Here is a 17,118-nt window from a genome sequence, read left to right on the forward strand (position 1 = left end):
TGTGGGCTCGGATTGTGAATCCGAAGTCACGGTTTGTGAATCCGAGCGCACAGACTTACAGCCGTGAGTACCAACAGTGCCTCCTTCTCTGGGGGCCAACTGCTGTGAGGCCTCCTCGGCAGACTGCCCCATTACACTTCCAAGTAGCTTGCCTATACGTGTACCGTTGTATCGGCAAGAAAATATACGGTCAGGTCTGCTTTTTATTTCTATTTATTCGAAGGGACAATGCATCTTAATAAACATTTCTGTAAATATGCTAGATTTAGCCTAATGGCTAGTAACCATCTGCAGTCTTTGGCCAGATGTAACAATAGGCTCCCTAAAAAGCAAATAACAAATAACAAGAAGATAAAAAAACACAACACATTAACTAAGATAAAAGCAACAGATAAAACATTAATTATAACCACATACAAGTATTCAGTAGTTTAAGCCATAAAATACATAAATCATGCAGGACAAACCAGAGCCAGCATCAGACAAATACAAATAAAAAGATAGACTAGGACTTATAGAAACATCAGATGTGTTAGACATCGAAGCAGTAGCCCACCAAAGCAACGAGGCACTTTTAAAGGCACTTTTCCTTAATGGAATAATGCAGTTCCCTCTCGTGACTCCTATTGTGATCCGATGTGGATTTGTTCTATAATTAACAAATTCTGAGTGGAGGGGGGATATGCCATGTATGATTTTGTAGAAGAGACATGCGTTTTTGTGCCTAATCATGTTTTCCTAGCTCGATAGATTGTATTTTCTTAATATTGATTGTGATGGAAATCTCTCAAAACAGTACTGGGCCAGAAAGTTGGTAAGGGCAACTAAAACATGAGTTTGCAGATTAGACTCTGGTTTGCAGGCTATAGAATTACACAGTAGTCGACCTGAAAGGGACCTTCTAAAAGAAAGATAAGGACGATAAATTACCGGCTTACGTCTAATGTCGGAAAATCTGAAAGAATGCACAATGGACCCAATCCATTTGATAACCCTGATAATATTACTAACTATGTTCCCGTCAATGTGTACTTCCTTGTTGGCGCTAATTATGCGATAGCCAAACATAAAAAGCAGAATATTTGTTTACATGACCTGTAAGATCTCGAGCATTAATCATGGCCCGATAACAAATTTGGCCATGATTGCTGATCTTGCAAATGGCCCTGATATAAAGCAGCGTACTATAGCAGGTCAGTGCGTTTCAATAACCAAAAAGTTGCTTAAGTCGTGATCTGCTCGATATTGTAGTACCAAAAGTACAAATCTTAATCACGAAATAAACCACTGTCCGATAATACTTTCCAACCCTGTTTACAAGTGAACCTTAATACAAAAAGACAACAGCAGGGAATAGGTCCACAAATAAAAGTACAGCATTTCTGTAAAATAATATGTAACATGGGAAATCACAGACTACAGGTTGAATAATTCGAAAACATAAAAAACAATTAAAAATAAATTATGTTTTTAATCCAGTAATCATGCTTTGGTGTGGTCACTCTTATTAACAAAATAAAAAAGTATTTAGGCTTAACAACTCAAAATCCTTATTAAAAATGAAAACCTTTGGAATTTAATAAGATCGGAAAGCTAATTATCAGCCGGTGCTAATTATTCCCTAGGGTGGTTGGTTGATGGCCGGGGTGGCCTGCCCCGTTGTGATTGGCTATCTGGGGAGCATGTCCTGCAGATCTGCAACCACGTAGGCCACCACGGCCCACAATGCCGAGCAGCGGTCCATAGCGCCGGGGCTCTGGACGCTCATGGTGTCCCCCTCCGAGTGGTGGAACCAAAAGTACCTGTCGTCCTCAACGTGGAGACTCGCACCTGGATCAGAGACACACACACACACACACACACACACACACACACACACACACACACACACACACACACACACACACACACACACACACACACACACACACACACACACACACACACACACACACACACACACACACACACACACACACACACCTTAAGGGGAGTGACAGCACACTAGAACAATTGTTGGTGTTTGCTGCCATCTAGAGGTTAAATGTATTAGACTGAAGTACCCTCTGATGTGTGTCCCTGTGAAGTGGCTGAGAATAATGACGTTGAGGTTGTGAAATTGGTTATGTTAGATCCAGAGTGGCACCGGGCAGAGACAAATAGTTTTAAACTCCAACAGACACCCGCCTTCGAGTGAGTTAACGTTTGTCATTGGAGAGAGGCCAGACGAGTACGAGAGTCTGCCAGGGCCAGGCTAGCGGGGTTTCTCGTAATGAAGAGTTTCGACCGGTTCCGTTCAGGCAGGGGTCTCAAAGTCGCGACCCGGGGGCCAATTGAGGCCCACGGGATGATATTTTGTGGCCCCCTACTTGACATCAAAGTTTAGTGTTAGTGTGGCCCGCGCGTTGTTGTCAAAGATAGATTGGATAAGTTGTGGTCCTTTTTTTTGTGGAATACTTGATGGGGCCCAGCCTGACCCAGACTCTACCTCCAGTGGCCCCCAGGTAAGTTGAGTTTGAGACCCCTGCGTTAAGGCGTTTTTGAATGTGCTCAGCAACATTCTATAGTATTTGTGTATTCGCAACATTCACAGGTAAGGAACAAGGGGGGAAGGCAGGCGGACTTGTTTCCAGGGGACCCACCTGGCACCCCAGCCTGCATCCAGGGGCCGATGTCGGTGCCCTCTCCGTGGGGCTCCAGCCGCGTCGTATTCAGGGGGGCCAAGAGCTGGACCACCTCCTGCATCACCTGCCAGCACACACACACACACACACACACACACACACACACACACACACACACACACACACACACACACACACACACACACACACACACACACACACACACACACACACACACACACACGAGAATTTACGGGGATTTTTCATTACATTTTTATTGGGTGATTTCAATTCAACGGTCAATTGTGCGATATCATGGATATTCTCTATTGATAGGCTGAAGTGGTCTTATTCGCTATTTATCAAGTTCCACTCTTTATCAGGTTTGTTTATCCCAAAGCCAATTCAAATGGGTTCAGAGCGCTACAATTGTTACGATTACACATGCAGATGGCCTCTTATTCTCTGACGAGCTCTCCAATTGGACGACGCTCATATCTGCCCTCAGGATCCATGCTCTACTGAATGTGCTCTATATGTAAAGACAAGACATTTCAACACTAGAGTAGATAGTTAACATGCACACACCATAAGACCTTACTCATGCGTCTTCCTGTGGGCCTATCTAATCATTTATTTAATATTTGGAATTTAATTGAACTTTTTTGCAATCGGTCACCTCTAATAAGAGATCAATGCGTCTACCTCCTAGGTGGCGTCATCACATACTATTCCTTGGTTCAGTGCATCATCTGTCGCTATAAGGCTGAACCACAGTGACGTACGTCATGATTTCCCAAGATGTGCAGTGTAGGATTCTCATATCTGCAACAGCCAATACTGGATTTGACTCTAGGCTTTGTCTGGATTGTCAGGCCCAATTGCGTCAAACGACTGGTGTGATGTCTTCAGAGGATCCCCCCCTCCCCTACCTTCTGAGCTGCCGGGCTGCCCGTAAACTGCAAGGCCACTGGAGCGAAGGTCCCCAAGTCGGACTCCATGACCAGGTCAAAGTTGGAGATGTTGGCCTGTCACATGAGGGCCAGGCAGGAGAGAGAGGGCAGAGGGGAGGGGTAAGAGCCTTGTGAGCATCATGTGAGACAGGAAAAACAGACACGTCAAATATGACTTATTTTTTGTGACTAGCTTGCCAATACAAGGGTATCTTTCAGAGTAATACGAATAATAACATGTTTTTTTTTTAATTAAATTGCAAAACAAATTAAATTGGTTTTGCAATTAACATTTATGCTCATTAGCTACATTTATGCTCACCAGCTTTAGTCAAGCCCTAACCCGATGGTAAGTTGAGATAAAAATCATTTCATGAGGACCAGAGTAAGAGAGTAAAAAAAAAAAAGGTTTACAAAACATTACTCCATCTAGCTTCTCTGTGGTATACGCTCTGCGTGGTACATGCTCTTTGTGGTATATGCTCTTTGTGGTACATGCCCTGTGTGGTACATGCTCTGTGCGGTACATGCTGTGTGGTACATGCTCTGTGTGGTACATGCTCTGTGTGGTACATGCTCTGTGTGGTACATGCTCTGTGTGGTACATGCTCTGTGTGGTACATGCTGTGTGGTACATGCTCTGTGTGGTACATGCTCTTTGTGGTACATGCTCTTTGTGGTACATGCTCTGTGCGGTACATGCTCTTTGTGGTACATGCTATGTGTGGTACATGCTCTTTGTGGTACATGCTCTGTGCCGTACATGCTCTGTGCCGTACATGCTCTGTGCCGTATATTCCATTACAGTTAAACATGTGGTAACACACTTATCTACAGCTCTTAAGAACCCTTTCATTAAGTCAGAGATCACAAAGATCGGTGCCGTTAAAGTAGCATTTATAATCGTTTACTACTTTAACGGCACCGAAAATCCAAAAACCCAGTCAAAAGTGTATGGTTCAGACATTCCACCGAGGAGGCGGGACTTATTCTTCAGAGGTCCATAGCAGCGAGGTCGACAGGGTACACTGTCTGGTACCTTGTGTCTCTGGTAGTACTGCTGGGCTCCGACCCCACCCTGCTCCTCTGCCGTCCACAGAACGGCTCTCAGGGTCCTGCGTGGACGCAGGCCTGGAGGCCACAGAGACACACTGATTTTTTTAAATCGTTAAATGTATTAAGCGTTTGTCTTGTCAACTTTTGGAACGAATCACTAGCAGTGCATCGCTATGCTAGCTCCTTTGGCACTCTGGGGAATCCGTACAGAATTAATTAGTCGTGTGTGTGTGTGTGTGTGTGTGTGTGTGTGTGTGTGTGTGTGTGTGTGTGTGTGTGTGTGTGTGTGTGTGTGTGTGTGTGTGTGTGTGTGACATGTGTGTTTGTAATATGCGTGCGTGTGCAATATGTGAGTGTGTGTGTGCGCAATATGTGTGTGCGTGCAATATGTATGCATGTATGCATGTATGTATGCATGTATGTATGCGTATGTTTGTTTAATATGCGTCTGTGTAATATTTGTGCGTATGCGTGTGCCTGTCCTTAAGCCCCGTAGCAGCTGTCCAATAGACTAGGGTCCAAAAATCTGTTTTCCCACTTCTGTGCAGTTTTTGTTGCTCCCCTTCTCACTTGCCTAGGTCCTTGATGACGGACAGGGCCTCCCAGGAGATGATGGCTCCTCCCCCATCGTCCATGGCCCCCTGCCCCACGTCCCAACTGTCCAAGTGACCACTGAGCACGACTACCTGGTGGGTTGAAGGAGTCAGTGTTAGAAACGACAGCCAAGTAGGAACTTTCGACAAAAACTCGAGAATCATCCTTTAGAATGGGTCACAAAACTCTTTGTTTACTTCTGAGGACGAGTTAGAAACCGCCCCAACCATGAACTGAAACGTGGTGCAGCTTTTAAGACTGCAATGAGCGAAACCCATATGATGTAGCCGTTTTGGATTCAACTATTTATCTTGCTAGTCACTACAGTGTAACCGAAGTCCACTGAAGAATTGAACGGCTAAACACACTTGAACTCCAACAAACAGCCAAAAAAGATAAATACTGAAGAAGAGTTCAGGGGTAGAGCACGCAGCAATACAAACCCCCCAAAGGGGACGGAACAGCTTGATACAGGGCACAGTGAGACAGGCTCTGGTTAATGTCAAGAGTCTGGCAGTGGCCAGGTTTCAGTTTTCCACTTCACTGTGAAGAGGACATTCATAACAGAACAATCCCGTAGGGAAGATTCTCCCTCACACGGTAGACATTACATTTTACACACACATTTAAGTATTCCCCCTCTCGACCCAAACTGTTAAACAGAGGTTTTGATTATACAGAAGTAAACACGGCCAGATCCAGGGATATTATCTCTTTGCGAGGGTCACCCCGACCGACAAGTATTCGAACGGTGTTTTGAAATTGAAAGCCCACCACCAGAACCCTTGCGTTACTACCATGATTCATGTCACATGTCCATGAATCATTTCCGGGGTTTTCCCGATCATCACCTAGTGTCTATTCTCCCTTCTGCAAAACATCTCCCCCCCCCCTCCCCCAGGATGAGTCACTCAGACTTATAAGTGATGTCTTGGCTGTGAGGGTATGTTATGGATTCCGTGGAACAGCTGACATCAGCCGTGCGGCTGTCATACCAACTTCCTAGCAGTTCCCTGTGAACGTTGAACTTGGCAAAAAACCAACTGGAGAACCGAGTTGACAATTCGGTTGAAAGCTGACGGAATGAATTACAGAAGCGAAAGTGATTCATCGGGATTCGCTCAGACTGTGTCGACGTGACGAAACCTGCTTGGCAGCGCGTAGCAGACTCCTCGAGAGGAGAGGGAAACATGAGATCATATCGCCGGCTGGAAACTGGTTCATAAGTGGGAGGGTTCAAATGTTCACCATACCCTTGTTCGAATTAAACTAATCTATTTAATCCTATGAGGGTTAGGAGGAACACATGGCAGAAGACACAGTTTGAGCAGATCATTCTGAGCAGGAAGGTAAAGCAGTACATAATGCCTGCAGAGTGTGAATGAACTGATAAACGGCCGAAAAAACACCAGGCCGAAAGAAATACACCAAACATTTTTATTTTTGATTAAAAAAAAAAAATAATAATAATAATAATAAAAAATAAAAAAAACATTTATTTAAAGGTTCATTGTTCTTAAATTTTTGCTATAGGGTCTGCTGGAATGTTAGAAAACGTTCAGTATTAAATAAATATTTTGTATCAAATTTGTAATTGATATTATTCATTGAAAAGCAAGACAAAAAAGTTTATAAAGGGACATTTAATTGTTTGATTTATGCAATGGTGAAAAATTAAAGTAAAATGAATGAAAAACAGCAAAAGCCACATTCGGTATCCGGTTCCGGCTTTCAGCCGACTTTTTCAGTATATTCGGTTTCGGCCAAGAATTTTCATTTCGGTTCTTCCCTAGGAAGGACATCCCTGATATTGGACAGTGACAACAACACACTATGGAGAGAACCTTCAGCACTGAAGTGCCATTCAAGGATCAAGCCTTCCCTGAACCGAATAAAACATCTCCCTCTTTTCCTACAGACGTTTCTTGTTGCGTGTGAAATTGTGAAATCAGTCACATAGTGTGTCTTGTGAAATCACACATTGATATATTTTGAAATCACTCGTTCATAAATTGTGAAATCACACAGGACATGACCCATTCCCCGGATCCTCCATTTCATTGATTTTGAGGAGTCGAGGTTGTCTGATCTACGGGCCGGGGGTGATTCGATGAGTCAACAGCATTCCAACAGTCAGTCCAGCCCAGTTCAACATTACCCACAATCCTTAGCACCTGTCCATCGCTGTACCAAGTTAAGGGATAAGCTAACATTATACTATTTCAAATCCCAGACTGAGAATTTGGAGGCCGCAGCTGTAGAATGTAGAAAGAGATAAAACAATAAACAACGACAGTTACTTATTTACGATCGTACAGTAACGTTACGATTGTAAATAAATAAGTAACTTTTTTTAATCGGCTCATTTGTTCAATCAGCCCTACACTATATACACTCGGGTGCATGGACGTTTCTACAAACTGCGAACCGAGCGTTTGCCAGAACAACTAAAATACATCCGTCATCTGGTTATCAGGCAGCTGCTTGGGATCACAATCATCACTGGAAGTTCTGTCTTTTCCTTAAAGGTGACATATTACACCACCAGGTGTGAGAGTGATTAGCCGTTGCAAGCCGTTTTGAAAACCGGCCCCTTGTGACATCACAAGGGGGCGTGTCCAACTAGGTGTGTGCTGGATGGATCAGTCTACCAGCCTACCCAGTGGACTGTAGCAAACGTTGCTCATCTATCCGTCACACATCTAGGTGGACACACCCGTGTGATGTCAGAAGAGGCCGGTTTTTTCCAACGGCTTGTACCGGCCGATCACACTCACACCTGGTGGTATAACACCTCACCTTTAACAACCACTACCCGGTGGGGTGGTACAGCCCACACCCCCACCCCCACCCCCGCCCAGGTGGGTACCTGTTCAGGGTGCTGCCATCCCCTGATCTCCGCCACCGTGTTGAAGGAGTCGGCGTCCGGCAGCGTCTTGGCCCCCATGTTCAGCCGGACCACCACCCGCTGACCCCTGGCCGCCATGCGGGCCATGAGCTGGGCGTCCTCCACCGTGATGCAGGCCGCCGGGATGCGCCGCACCCCCTCCTGGTAGTCCTGGACGCCTGTGTGGGGGCTTGGCCGGGCCGGCCGAAAGACCCCCCCAGTAAAGACCGGGTTCCCGGAGAGCTCCTTCAACTAGACCCGTTCCCTAACTTCCCTGCGGAGCTCGGTTCTATCACTACTGGGTAGTGATAGAACCCCCCCCCCCCTTCCCAGACATGTACTCGATGGTCAAAAGGAGACTTGGAATTGGATTACCGTGTTGCCACTGGGGATACTATTTCAGCTTCTTCTAGACTAGTGGTTCTCCACTGGGGGAACTGAAAGCTAGACAACAGAACATTTAGAAAACGGAATAGTCATCTATGCTCTTTAGAAACCACAGGAACCTTTGTTCACATGGTCTGGGATTGCCCTGGTGTGAGAGACTTTTGGAGTATGGTGTCCAACAGAATGTCTATAGTGCTTGAGTGTACCAGACCCTGCTCCCCAACTATCCTATCGCTGGACGATTTCACTGGTTTGGATCTTTCTTTGATGCACCAACGCTGGTTTCTGGTAGGCCTTACTGCTGCCAAAAAGCTTGTAGCACAGAGATTTAAAGCACCTCATGATCTATCTTATCAACACAGTTATAGATCTGGCTAAGCTAGAGAAATCTGTGGCCAGCATGCATGGCGCGCAAGCTAAAAACATCAACTTGTGGTCATCCTTTATCGTTAGTATGTTGGGGGAGTAGCCATGATTTACTTTCCGTCTTTTACTTATTTTACATCTGTTATCCTACATTTCTGACTCAGACTTAACAACTCTACTGAGCTGTTCAGATGACTGATATTCCGTAGGTGGGGGGGGCAAGACCAGTGTGTGTGTGGGGGGGGGGGGGGGAGTGCGTGTTGATGAATGCTGTGTGTTGTCTCATTTGTGTACGTGTAACTGTTTAATATTAAATGTTGTCTTATTTGCGTTTATGTCTTATTGGTGTATGTTGTCTTATTTGTGTTTATGTCAAATGTTGTATGTTGACCTATTTGTGCATATGCCTAACTGTTTTCTATGTTTGTTGCATAAATCATAAAATAAAAAATTGATCACAAAAAAAGAAAATGGAATAGTGGTTGTATTGTAAATCTGAACACAAGGACGAAGGCGAATCCGGGGAAAGAGGAGGCGCTACCAGAAACAGCAAAAGGTGCTAAAAAATATTAGTTTCAGGAAGAATATATTTGAATGGGATTCACCTCTCGTGCTCTGACCCTGCCCTGGCTTTACGCTTCTTTTGTGGGGAGACATTAGCCGACAGGTGCATGAAGCACAGGCCCATGTATCTCACTACATTGTGAGTGTTTGCACCCTTTTAATGTTCATGTTTACACTGCCAAATAGAAGGTATACACAAAGTTGAGAGTTGGAGAACCACTGATCTAGACAATGACATTACTTCTCTTTGACAGACAGGCTGACAGACAGACAGACAGACGGGGGGGGGGGGGGGGGGGGGAGATACCTGTTGATGGACACCGGGGTGACGGAGCGGATTAGCGCGGCCACGGCGCCTAGCTTGGCGGCCTCCGACGCGCCGAACGCCCGGTAAGCCACCGTCTCGCCGTAGCTGACGAAGGGCTGGTTGAACACCACGATCCTGCCCGAGACGTTGGCCCCGCGGCTCTTCAGGTCCTCGAAGGAGCTCACCACCACCACCTCCGCCTCGATGCCTGGAGGGGGGGGGGGGGGGGGGCCCGGGTCAGGCGGAGAGAGAGAGAGAAGGTACAGAGCGTCGCTAAACCGTCTCTCAGCGCACCGCCGGCTCATAGATTCAGACCGACTCGAACCATGAGCCGTCGGGAAGAAAGGCGATACACGCTTCAATGGGAGAGAGGGGATTTAGTTTTGCTGTTGTTCAGGTTGTTTAGGTATTAATTAGTGCTGTCAAGCGATTAAAATATTTAATCGCGATTAATCACATTAATGCCATAGTTAACTCACGATTAATCGCAATTTTTTTTAATGCTAAATATCCCTTTATTTCTTTGTCCCATTAATTGTTCTCATTTTAATGCTCTTATCAACATCAACAAGTACATCGGCTTGTCTTGTGCAAATGTTTTTTTTAACAACATTGGCATATACTGATCAAAACAGAAAAAATACAAAAAAAAGCCTATAGTGCAATTAAACGATGAACCTACAAACCTACCAACATAATTTTTATTTTTATTTTTTAAATTAATAAATTTGCGCAATCGCGCGATAAAAAAATGAACGCCGTTAAAATTGGTTTGCGTTAACGCTGTTAATAACGCGTTTAACCGACAGCACTAATATTAATAAAACATCTGTTTAGTTAACGATCCGCATACATGGCTGCTCACTCAAGAAATTCATTATTTGACGCAAAAAAATAAAAATAAATGTCATATAACAATTACGATTATTATGAAAAAAAATTGCGTCATATCATCCGTCATGATATTCATAGCAGCAGTCTGCTATTCGGAAATAACAGACGCCACACTATTCTGAAATAACAGACCATAGAAAACCGTCTTAAACAAAGCCCTGTCATAGTGCTGTTGTCACACGACATCGGTAACGGATGTCTGAGCGAAGTCAGGAGAGACAGTTGTGACGGATTCATCACTCGACCGCCATGGCTCTTAGGCCCAATCCCATTTCTACCCCTTACCCCTCCCCCTTGTTTTGAAGGGGGAAGGGGAAGGGGTAAGGGGAAGGCGTAAGGGGTAGAAATGGGATTGGGCCTAAGGCCCAATCCCATTTCTACCCCTTACGCCTTCCCCTTACCCCTTCAAAACAAGGGGGAGGGGTAAGGGGAAGGGGTAAGGGGTAGAAATGGGATTGGGCCTTAAAGTCCTTCCACGTGATGAAACCGTCTTACTACGGTCTCCCCGGCTCCATGGCCTGTACCTTCAGGGGGGGTCCCCACGCTGCTGCCCAGCCCCAGCATGGCCAGCGTCTTGGGCCTCGGCAGAACCATCTCCGCCCCCTCCTCTCCTCTCACCCAGTGGGGGACCTTAACCGGCTCTGCTCGTCAGGAAACAAAGACAAGCGTCATCCTCATGGCGGTGGACAAAGACAGCTCAAGGCTGTTGGACGGTCGATGTGTGAGAAACTCCTCGTTAGGAATAACTGCCTGAGATCCATCACATGGTTCTCAGCGTAATGTTTTAAATAATGTTTAAACAAAAACATTGAACAAAGAATTATAACCACAAGATCATTAAAAGAACACCAACGGAGACAATAAACACACAAACAAAAGAACGAATAATATCATTATTTATATTTCATTACTTAATAATTTATAAATGAAAATAAATAAATAAATAAATAAATAAATAAATATAATAATTGTTATAATATATATATATATAAACAATAATTATTAAATAATAAAAAATATACATAATCAGGAGATTACGTTCCAAGCAGAGCATGAGAATGTATCGTTAATATTGTTAAATTTAGCACGGGAGTCGATTGATAAGGGTCAGTTTGGAGCAGCAATGGGGCGTTTCCTAGTCAACATCATAGTGCAGGGATTATAAATACTCTATTCTTCCTCCCAACAACTCGCCAGACATTACACATGACCAGAAAACATCAGGCTCCATTATATTGACCCTAACCTCATTTTCTCAAGACATCACAAAGCATGACCTGACCTAGTTCACCATTCCAGTCATGTATTCTACTCCCTACGCAACCCTCAAACTATCCCAGATAATACACGCACTTTGCGTGTCACATATGCCGAAATACGTACGTAATCATGCAATCCAAAACTCCAAACAACACACACACACACACGCCCAATTACTAAACAGCTAAATAATCTGGTTTCAAAGTATGCAACAGTATTCAATACAATTTTATTTGCATAGCCCTTATCACCATTACAGTCTGAAAAGGCTTAACAGGCCAAATAGTTAAGACACCCACAACACTGACCCAAACCCCACCAAAAAAACTCCCTTTATCAGCAAGGAAGACATTGAGGAAGAACACAGAGTTGGGGATCCCTCCAGGGCAGTTTGGTGAGCGCATAAGTACCTTCTTAAGTATCTCAAGTAGAGGACCCCTGGTGATCAACCCTCAAATATAACCCTTCAGTATCACTCCAACCAGCCAACTTAAAAGGCGCCCACATTACCACCAGGTGCGAGTGTCAGCCCCACTTGCGATGTCAACAAGTCACAGGGCAGATTCTGAAACGACTTGTAATGTCCAATCAAACTCACAGCTGGAGTCGAAATTCCCATTGTCTAAAGGTTGAACATCATGGGCCCTAGCAAGATCGTTGCTGCTAGCCAGTTCAGGCTGTCCGGACCATTTGCCCCAGGTCATTACTCTAACCTCCTGACCTGGACTGTAACACAGCCCTTATCTTAGCTGCACCCCAGTGTATGAGAAGGCAGTGGGCGACCCCAACTTCTCCTACAATCAGGTTGAAATAGTAATGAAAGCAGATGATTCTTTTGTTTACCAGAAGCGTACCATTCACTTACAGGTGTTTTCTAACACCCACCACACACACATATTTATTTCCTCACAAACGTGTCGCCAGGTGCGGACTGTTCATTTGGGAACAGTGTAGTTGCTACAAAAAAATCAGGTGGTTGACTTAAACGACTTGGAAGGACATACTGAGTCTGGAAATGTCAGTAGTGGAGACATCCACAAACACACACAGTGAGACTGAGTGAGTGAGTGAGTGAGTGAGTGAGTGAGTGAGTGAGTGAGTGAGTGAGTGAGTGAGTGAGTGAGTTGACCTACCTAAATGTACATCCAGGCCATCTTGGCTCATGGCGTTGTACATGTATGCGATGGCCAGTTCCAAGTTGTGGGAGCCACTGACTCGGTTGCCGATGGCGTCCGTGAAGTTGGACAGGCGTTCATAAGAGCGCTTCTGGGCGGAGCCGGACAACACCAGCTTGATGATCTGATTGGCTACGTCAGTGTAGCTCGCCACCTCTTTCGCCATGTCTGAACAGAACAGAATGACGGCCATCAGGAACATGACGTGCTTCAATGTACTCATGTGTGTATGTATGAATGTATTCATGGATCCAAAGGGACTGCTTGTAGGATTTTCACGTGCATTAATCACTCGCAGTTCCCAATACAGCACAGCCTGTGGTCTGACTTCTGCCACACTTAAACCAGGCCGGTTTTGCAGTTTAAAGTCATTTCCAAATTTAAAAACACAATGAAATAGCTGAAATAGTTGAATGGCCGCAACAGCAACGATAGACAATGCTAAGGACGGACCTGCAACCATTCCGTTACCGCGCAGACATCCAGATGAGAGAACCGAGCAAGTTTCAGAATGCCAGAACTGTTGGAGTCGCCCACTGCTTACGATTACAATAGTCAGGAGGAGGTGGAGGGCCCACCAGTGTTGCTGGGTGTTTCCAGGGGCAGGGTGGATGAAATGAACTGTGAGATAAATGTGTGCGTTGGATTGCCTTTGATATACGTGTTTGACTACCTCCTATTTCTATTAATTGTATTTATTGAGTAGTGTGTGATGTGAGACTGGAAACTGTGAACTAAATTGCCCATCTTGGGATAAATAAAGTTTTTTCTAAAAAAAAAGACTGTCTACCTCTCTGCATGGGTACACACCCACAGCCGAGCAGCAGCAGTGAACACGTCCAGAACAGAACGGGGAAAGACTGAAGGCACAGTGGCCGATGCCCCACAGCCATCTGTAGAATCACACAGAGAAGAGAGGGGGGCAGGGGTGAGAGAGTGAGGGAGTGAGAGAGTGAGGGAGTGAGTGAGTCGAGGGGCATACGGCCAGGCAGGGGAGTTAAGTGAGTGAGTGAGTGAGTATGTGAAGTGAATCAAAAGCTTGAGTAGTCTTGGTTCCTTATTTTATTGAGGATGTAATCATAATAAATGAACACAAACAGCAATAGAATTCTAAAAGTTAAGTTGAGTGAATAAAATGTTTCTTCCCATCATATTTCATTAGGATATTGGTTTTGGAAGTTTTGCCAATTTACTACTGTGTGAAAACTCGGTGTGGAAGTCGTATCAATAGCCTCGTAAGAAAGCATCAAGATAGGACTTGCAGTTTAAATTACAGAAGCCAAGTAGCACACGTGAATGGCATGGTAATAACTCTGACAGCCAACATATAAATCAATCAGCACATCAAATTACATTCTGCTTTATTTTCCAATTATGCGGATCAATGTACGAAACTCGAGACGGCAAGCGCAGGTCTCATGACTAGGGGACAATACCACTTCTCTTTCTGTGGATCAGCCTTCTCTGTGACTGCACCGCTAACCTCCAACTTGCTTTTCCATTTGCGTACTCATAATTGGTCAACCACAGCCTACAAACAAGCGCTTCAAATTAAGTAATTGCATGCATACTGTCTTACTGCATTGATGAACCTTGCGACCCAGAGCCTTTCTTGTCAAGAGTTAACTCCATTATAACCATGTGTTCAACAACGTTCATGTCAGCCTAGTATATGTGTCAGCCTGTTCTTGATCAGTTCAGATGGGTCTTACCTTGATCGGTTTCAGATGCATTGGCTTTGCTCTCGATTCAATGATGCTTCTTGATGGATTATTTTTTATTCATATAAATCCCTTAGATCAGGTTTTTGCGAGCCATCAGAAGAATTTACCAATCTAAACATTACAGACAGGGGAATCACAAGACTGTTGTTTACTTCCGCAATGTGACGTTCTTCAGAATTACCGCAGATGATTGGATTAGACTATATGAACTAAAATTCTTCCAAGTGGAGAACAATAATTCCATTAAATGTAGTTTACTTGAGATGGTAATATTTGGGTTAAACTATAGGCCTGTGTCCTTTCTGTATGGATATAAGCTCGACCCTACAACTTTCAGAAAGCCACACGTTCCAATTTTATTCAAATGCTCTGATGTTCGGCCAGAATCAATAAAGGCAGCATGTCTGTATGTGTTTGCATTGGTTACGGTTTGAATGCTAGAAAGTAGGCCTATGAAGATTCTTTGTGGTTAATCACCATTAATTTACAACGTAACCCAACCCAGACCTTAACCCGGTAAAAAAATAGATATAGTATATTGATCAAAAGGATTTGGGAAAGTGTGACAAGACAAGAATCAACATAGGCCAACCAGTCCAAACGGGTGAGAAGAAATGTAATTAAATAGCGTAGGATCAAGCCCACATTTTATTAAGGACCAAAAAACACTGGAACAAGCTTGATTTATCCGAAAAGAATAGAAATCGATTTCATTGTAATCAAACTTGTGTATGATCACAAACAATAATCCAGCACTATGGCACTAACATCAAAAAAAATGGCAGTTTAATATCAAGTTCTCAATATAATTAACATAATCTTACCAAGTTTTCACAAAGTCAATTATTTTTAAATACATGTAGGCTATATCGAAGCAAAATTGAAGATAATACAAATATTTGGTCGGCTTTTACATTACTGTGCCAAAATGTCTGTGTTGTACACCTGAACATAATCCAACTGCCTTCGTCGACCCTCTCCAGATTTAGAGCACTCAAATGTTTGCATTAAAATAAGTCTTTTTGATATAACACTGAGCATCTGGTTATTGTTAAGTTTAACATTATTAATGTTATTATATTAAAGATTACCGTAGAATGTGTGTCAGAAATATACGGTCAAATATCAAATCCTCCATGTTGAAATACATAGCGTCTGAGAAATAGTTGGCTAGCAAAGCGCCATTAATTAAACAAAAAAACTCCCGAACGTTAATATTTTTTTTCTCCGAAGTGAACAGTAAAATTGATTTATTGGACTAAACCAAACATTTGTAAGACATCACGATCTGGCTTGTTTTTGCTCCTTCAAGCTGTACGCTAAAAGCTCCGTGGAATGTAAGGAGCGGAATGTGCTTTGGTTTAGGTCAGTCCACTTGTAAAGGCATGTGGATTACACTAATTATTCATGGGCACGCTTAGAGGTGTGGTCGATAATATCTCCCTGCTCTATTGTTGCACAGAGAGTGTTCGGCTAGGAGCACTTCAACCAGCCTGGTGGCGTAGTAGCTTAGACGTGCACGGACACACACAGGCCTTCTTGCTCTGAGTAAATACCCTGTCTGGTTGAACACGAATGTTGAAATTGTTCTTATTGTAGGCTGAAATCCCTCGCCAGCGATGTCCCATGGTAACCACTTGGTGTTTGGGGCTGACCCAAGACATCGTTTTTGGAAAAAAAGGAAATTGTTTGGTTGCTCTATAATGAATGGACAAGCACCAACATTGATAAGAATAGGTGCAAGACATTGCGACTCCTGTATATATATATATTTGTATATAAAATAACTCTTTGGCAAAGATATTCGCAATTATATTTGACTTTTTCTCAAAACATTGAAATCAATAATCAAAAAAGATGGTCCAGTAACACATTTTCATAGCAAAAAAAAAAAGGTAGATGAATCAAACATTCATATCTCCCGAAAAATAATAATCAATCGAAAAAGGCAAACAAAATGCAGCAATCAAACTTGTTTCCTAAACGACAGGATAACAAAAGATATCTTTACCTCATGTAAAGAGGACAAATTACATAATGCAGTTCACAACAAGAATATTTATAACCCTATATTTAGTACCATAAAGTAGTGTTCATCCTTAGGTTCAAAAAGGATGAACACTTGTCCGTGTTTAAATGTTGATATAAACTTTGCTACAATGCTGAAGTTAACAGGTCCTGGTTTGGCTGCAGCTCTCTGAAAGTATAAATTAAATCGATCTTAAAAGGTCCCATGACATGCCACCAGGAGTGAGTGTGATTAGCCGTTACAAGCGTTTTGAAAATCTCCCCCTTATGACATCACAAGTGGGCGTGTCCACCTAGAT

The 17,118-nt window shown here is 43.6% G+C and overlaps 1 protein-coding gene across 1 annotated transcript; it reads right to left on the reverse strand.

Moving 5' to 3' along the window:
* Window positions 1-190: 190 nt before the first annotated feature.
* LOC115546168 (carboxypeptidase Q) lies at window positions 191-16,994 on the reverse strand. The gene is made up of 11 exons (XM_030359862.1): window positions 14,780-16,994; window positions 13,858-13,960; window positions 13,026-13,235; window positions 11,157-11,273; window positions 9,739-9,946; window positions 8,097-8,304; window positions 5,208-5,319; window positions 4,617-4,708; window positions 3,557-3,652; window positions 2,643-2,748; window positions 191-1,830 (listed from the first exon to the last, which is right to left on the reverse strand). Exons 1-11 carry the CDS (start codon window positions 14,798-14,800, stop codon window positions 1,670-1,672), a joined length of 1,434 nt encoding a protein of 477 aa, XP_030215722.1. The 5' UTR covers window positions 14,801-16,994; the 3' UTR covers window positions 191-1,669.
* Window positions 16,995-17,118: the final 124 nt, after the last annotated feature.

This window comes from Gadus morhua, chromosome 6 (assembly GCF_902167405.1).
Source record: "Gadus morhua chromosome 6, gadMor3.0, whole genome shotgun sequence".
NCBI lineage: Eukaryota > Metazoa > Chordata > Actinopteri > Gadiformes > Gadidae > Gadus > Gadus morhua.

Excerpts from the sequence above, each read along its gene's own strand:
- LOC115546168 (XM_030359862.1), bottom strand. The coding sequence starts at position 14,800 with ATGCATCTGAAACCGATCAAG. Across the intron at positions 13,236-13,857 it reads GTGTGTACCCATGCAGAGAG|ACATGGCGAAAGAGGTGGCG; the intron begins GTAGACAGTCTT and ends TGTTCTGTTCAG. Across the intron at positions 2,749-3,556 it reads GCAGCCCGGCAGCTCAGAAG|GTGATGCAGGAGGTGGTCCA; the intron begins GTAGGGGAGGGG and ends GTGTGCTGGCAG.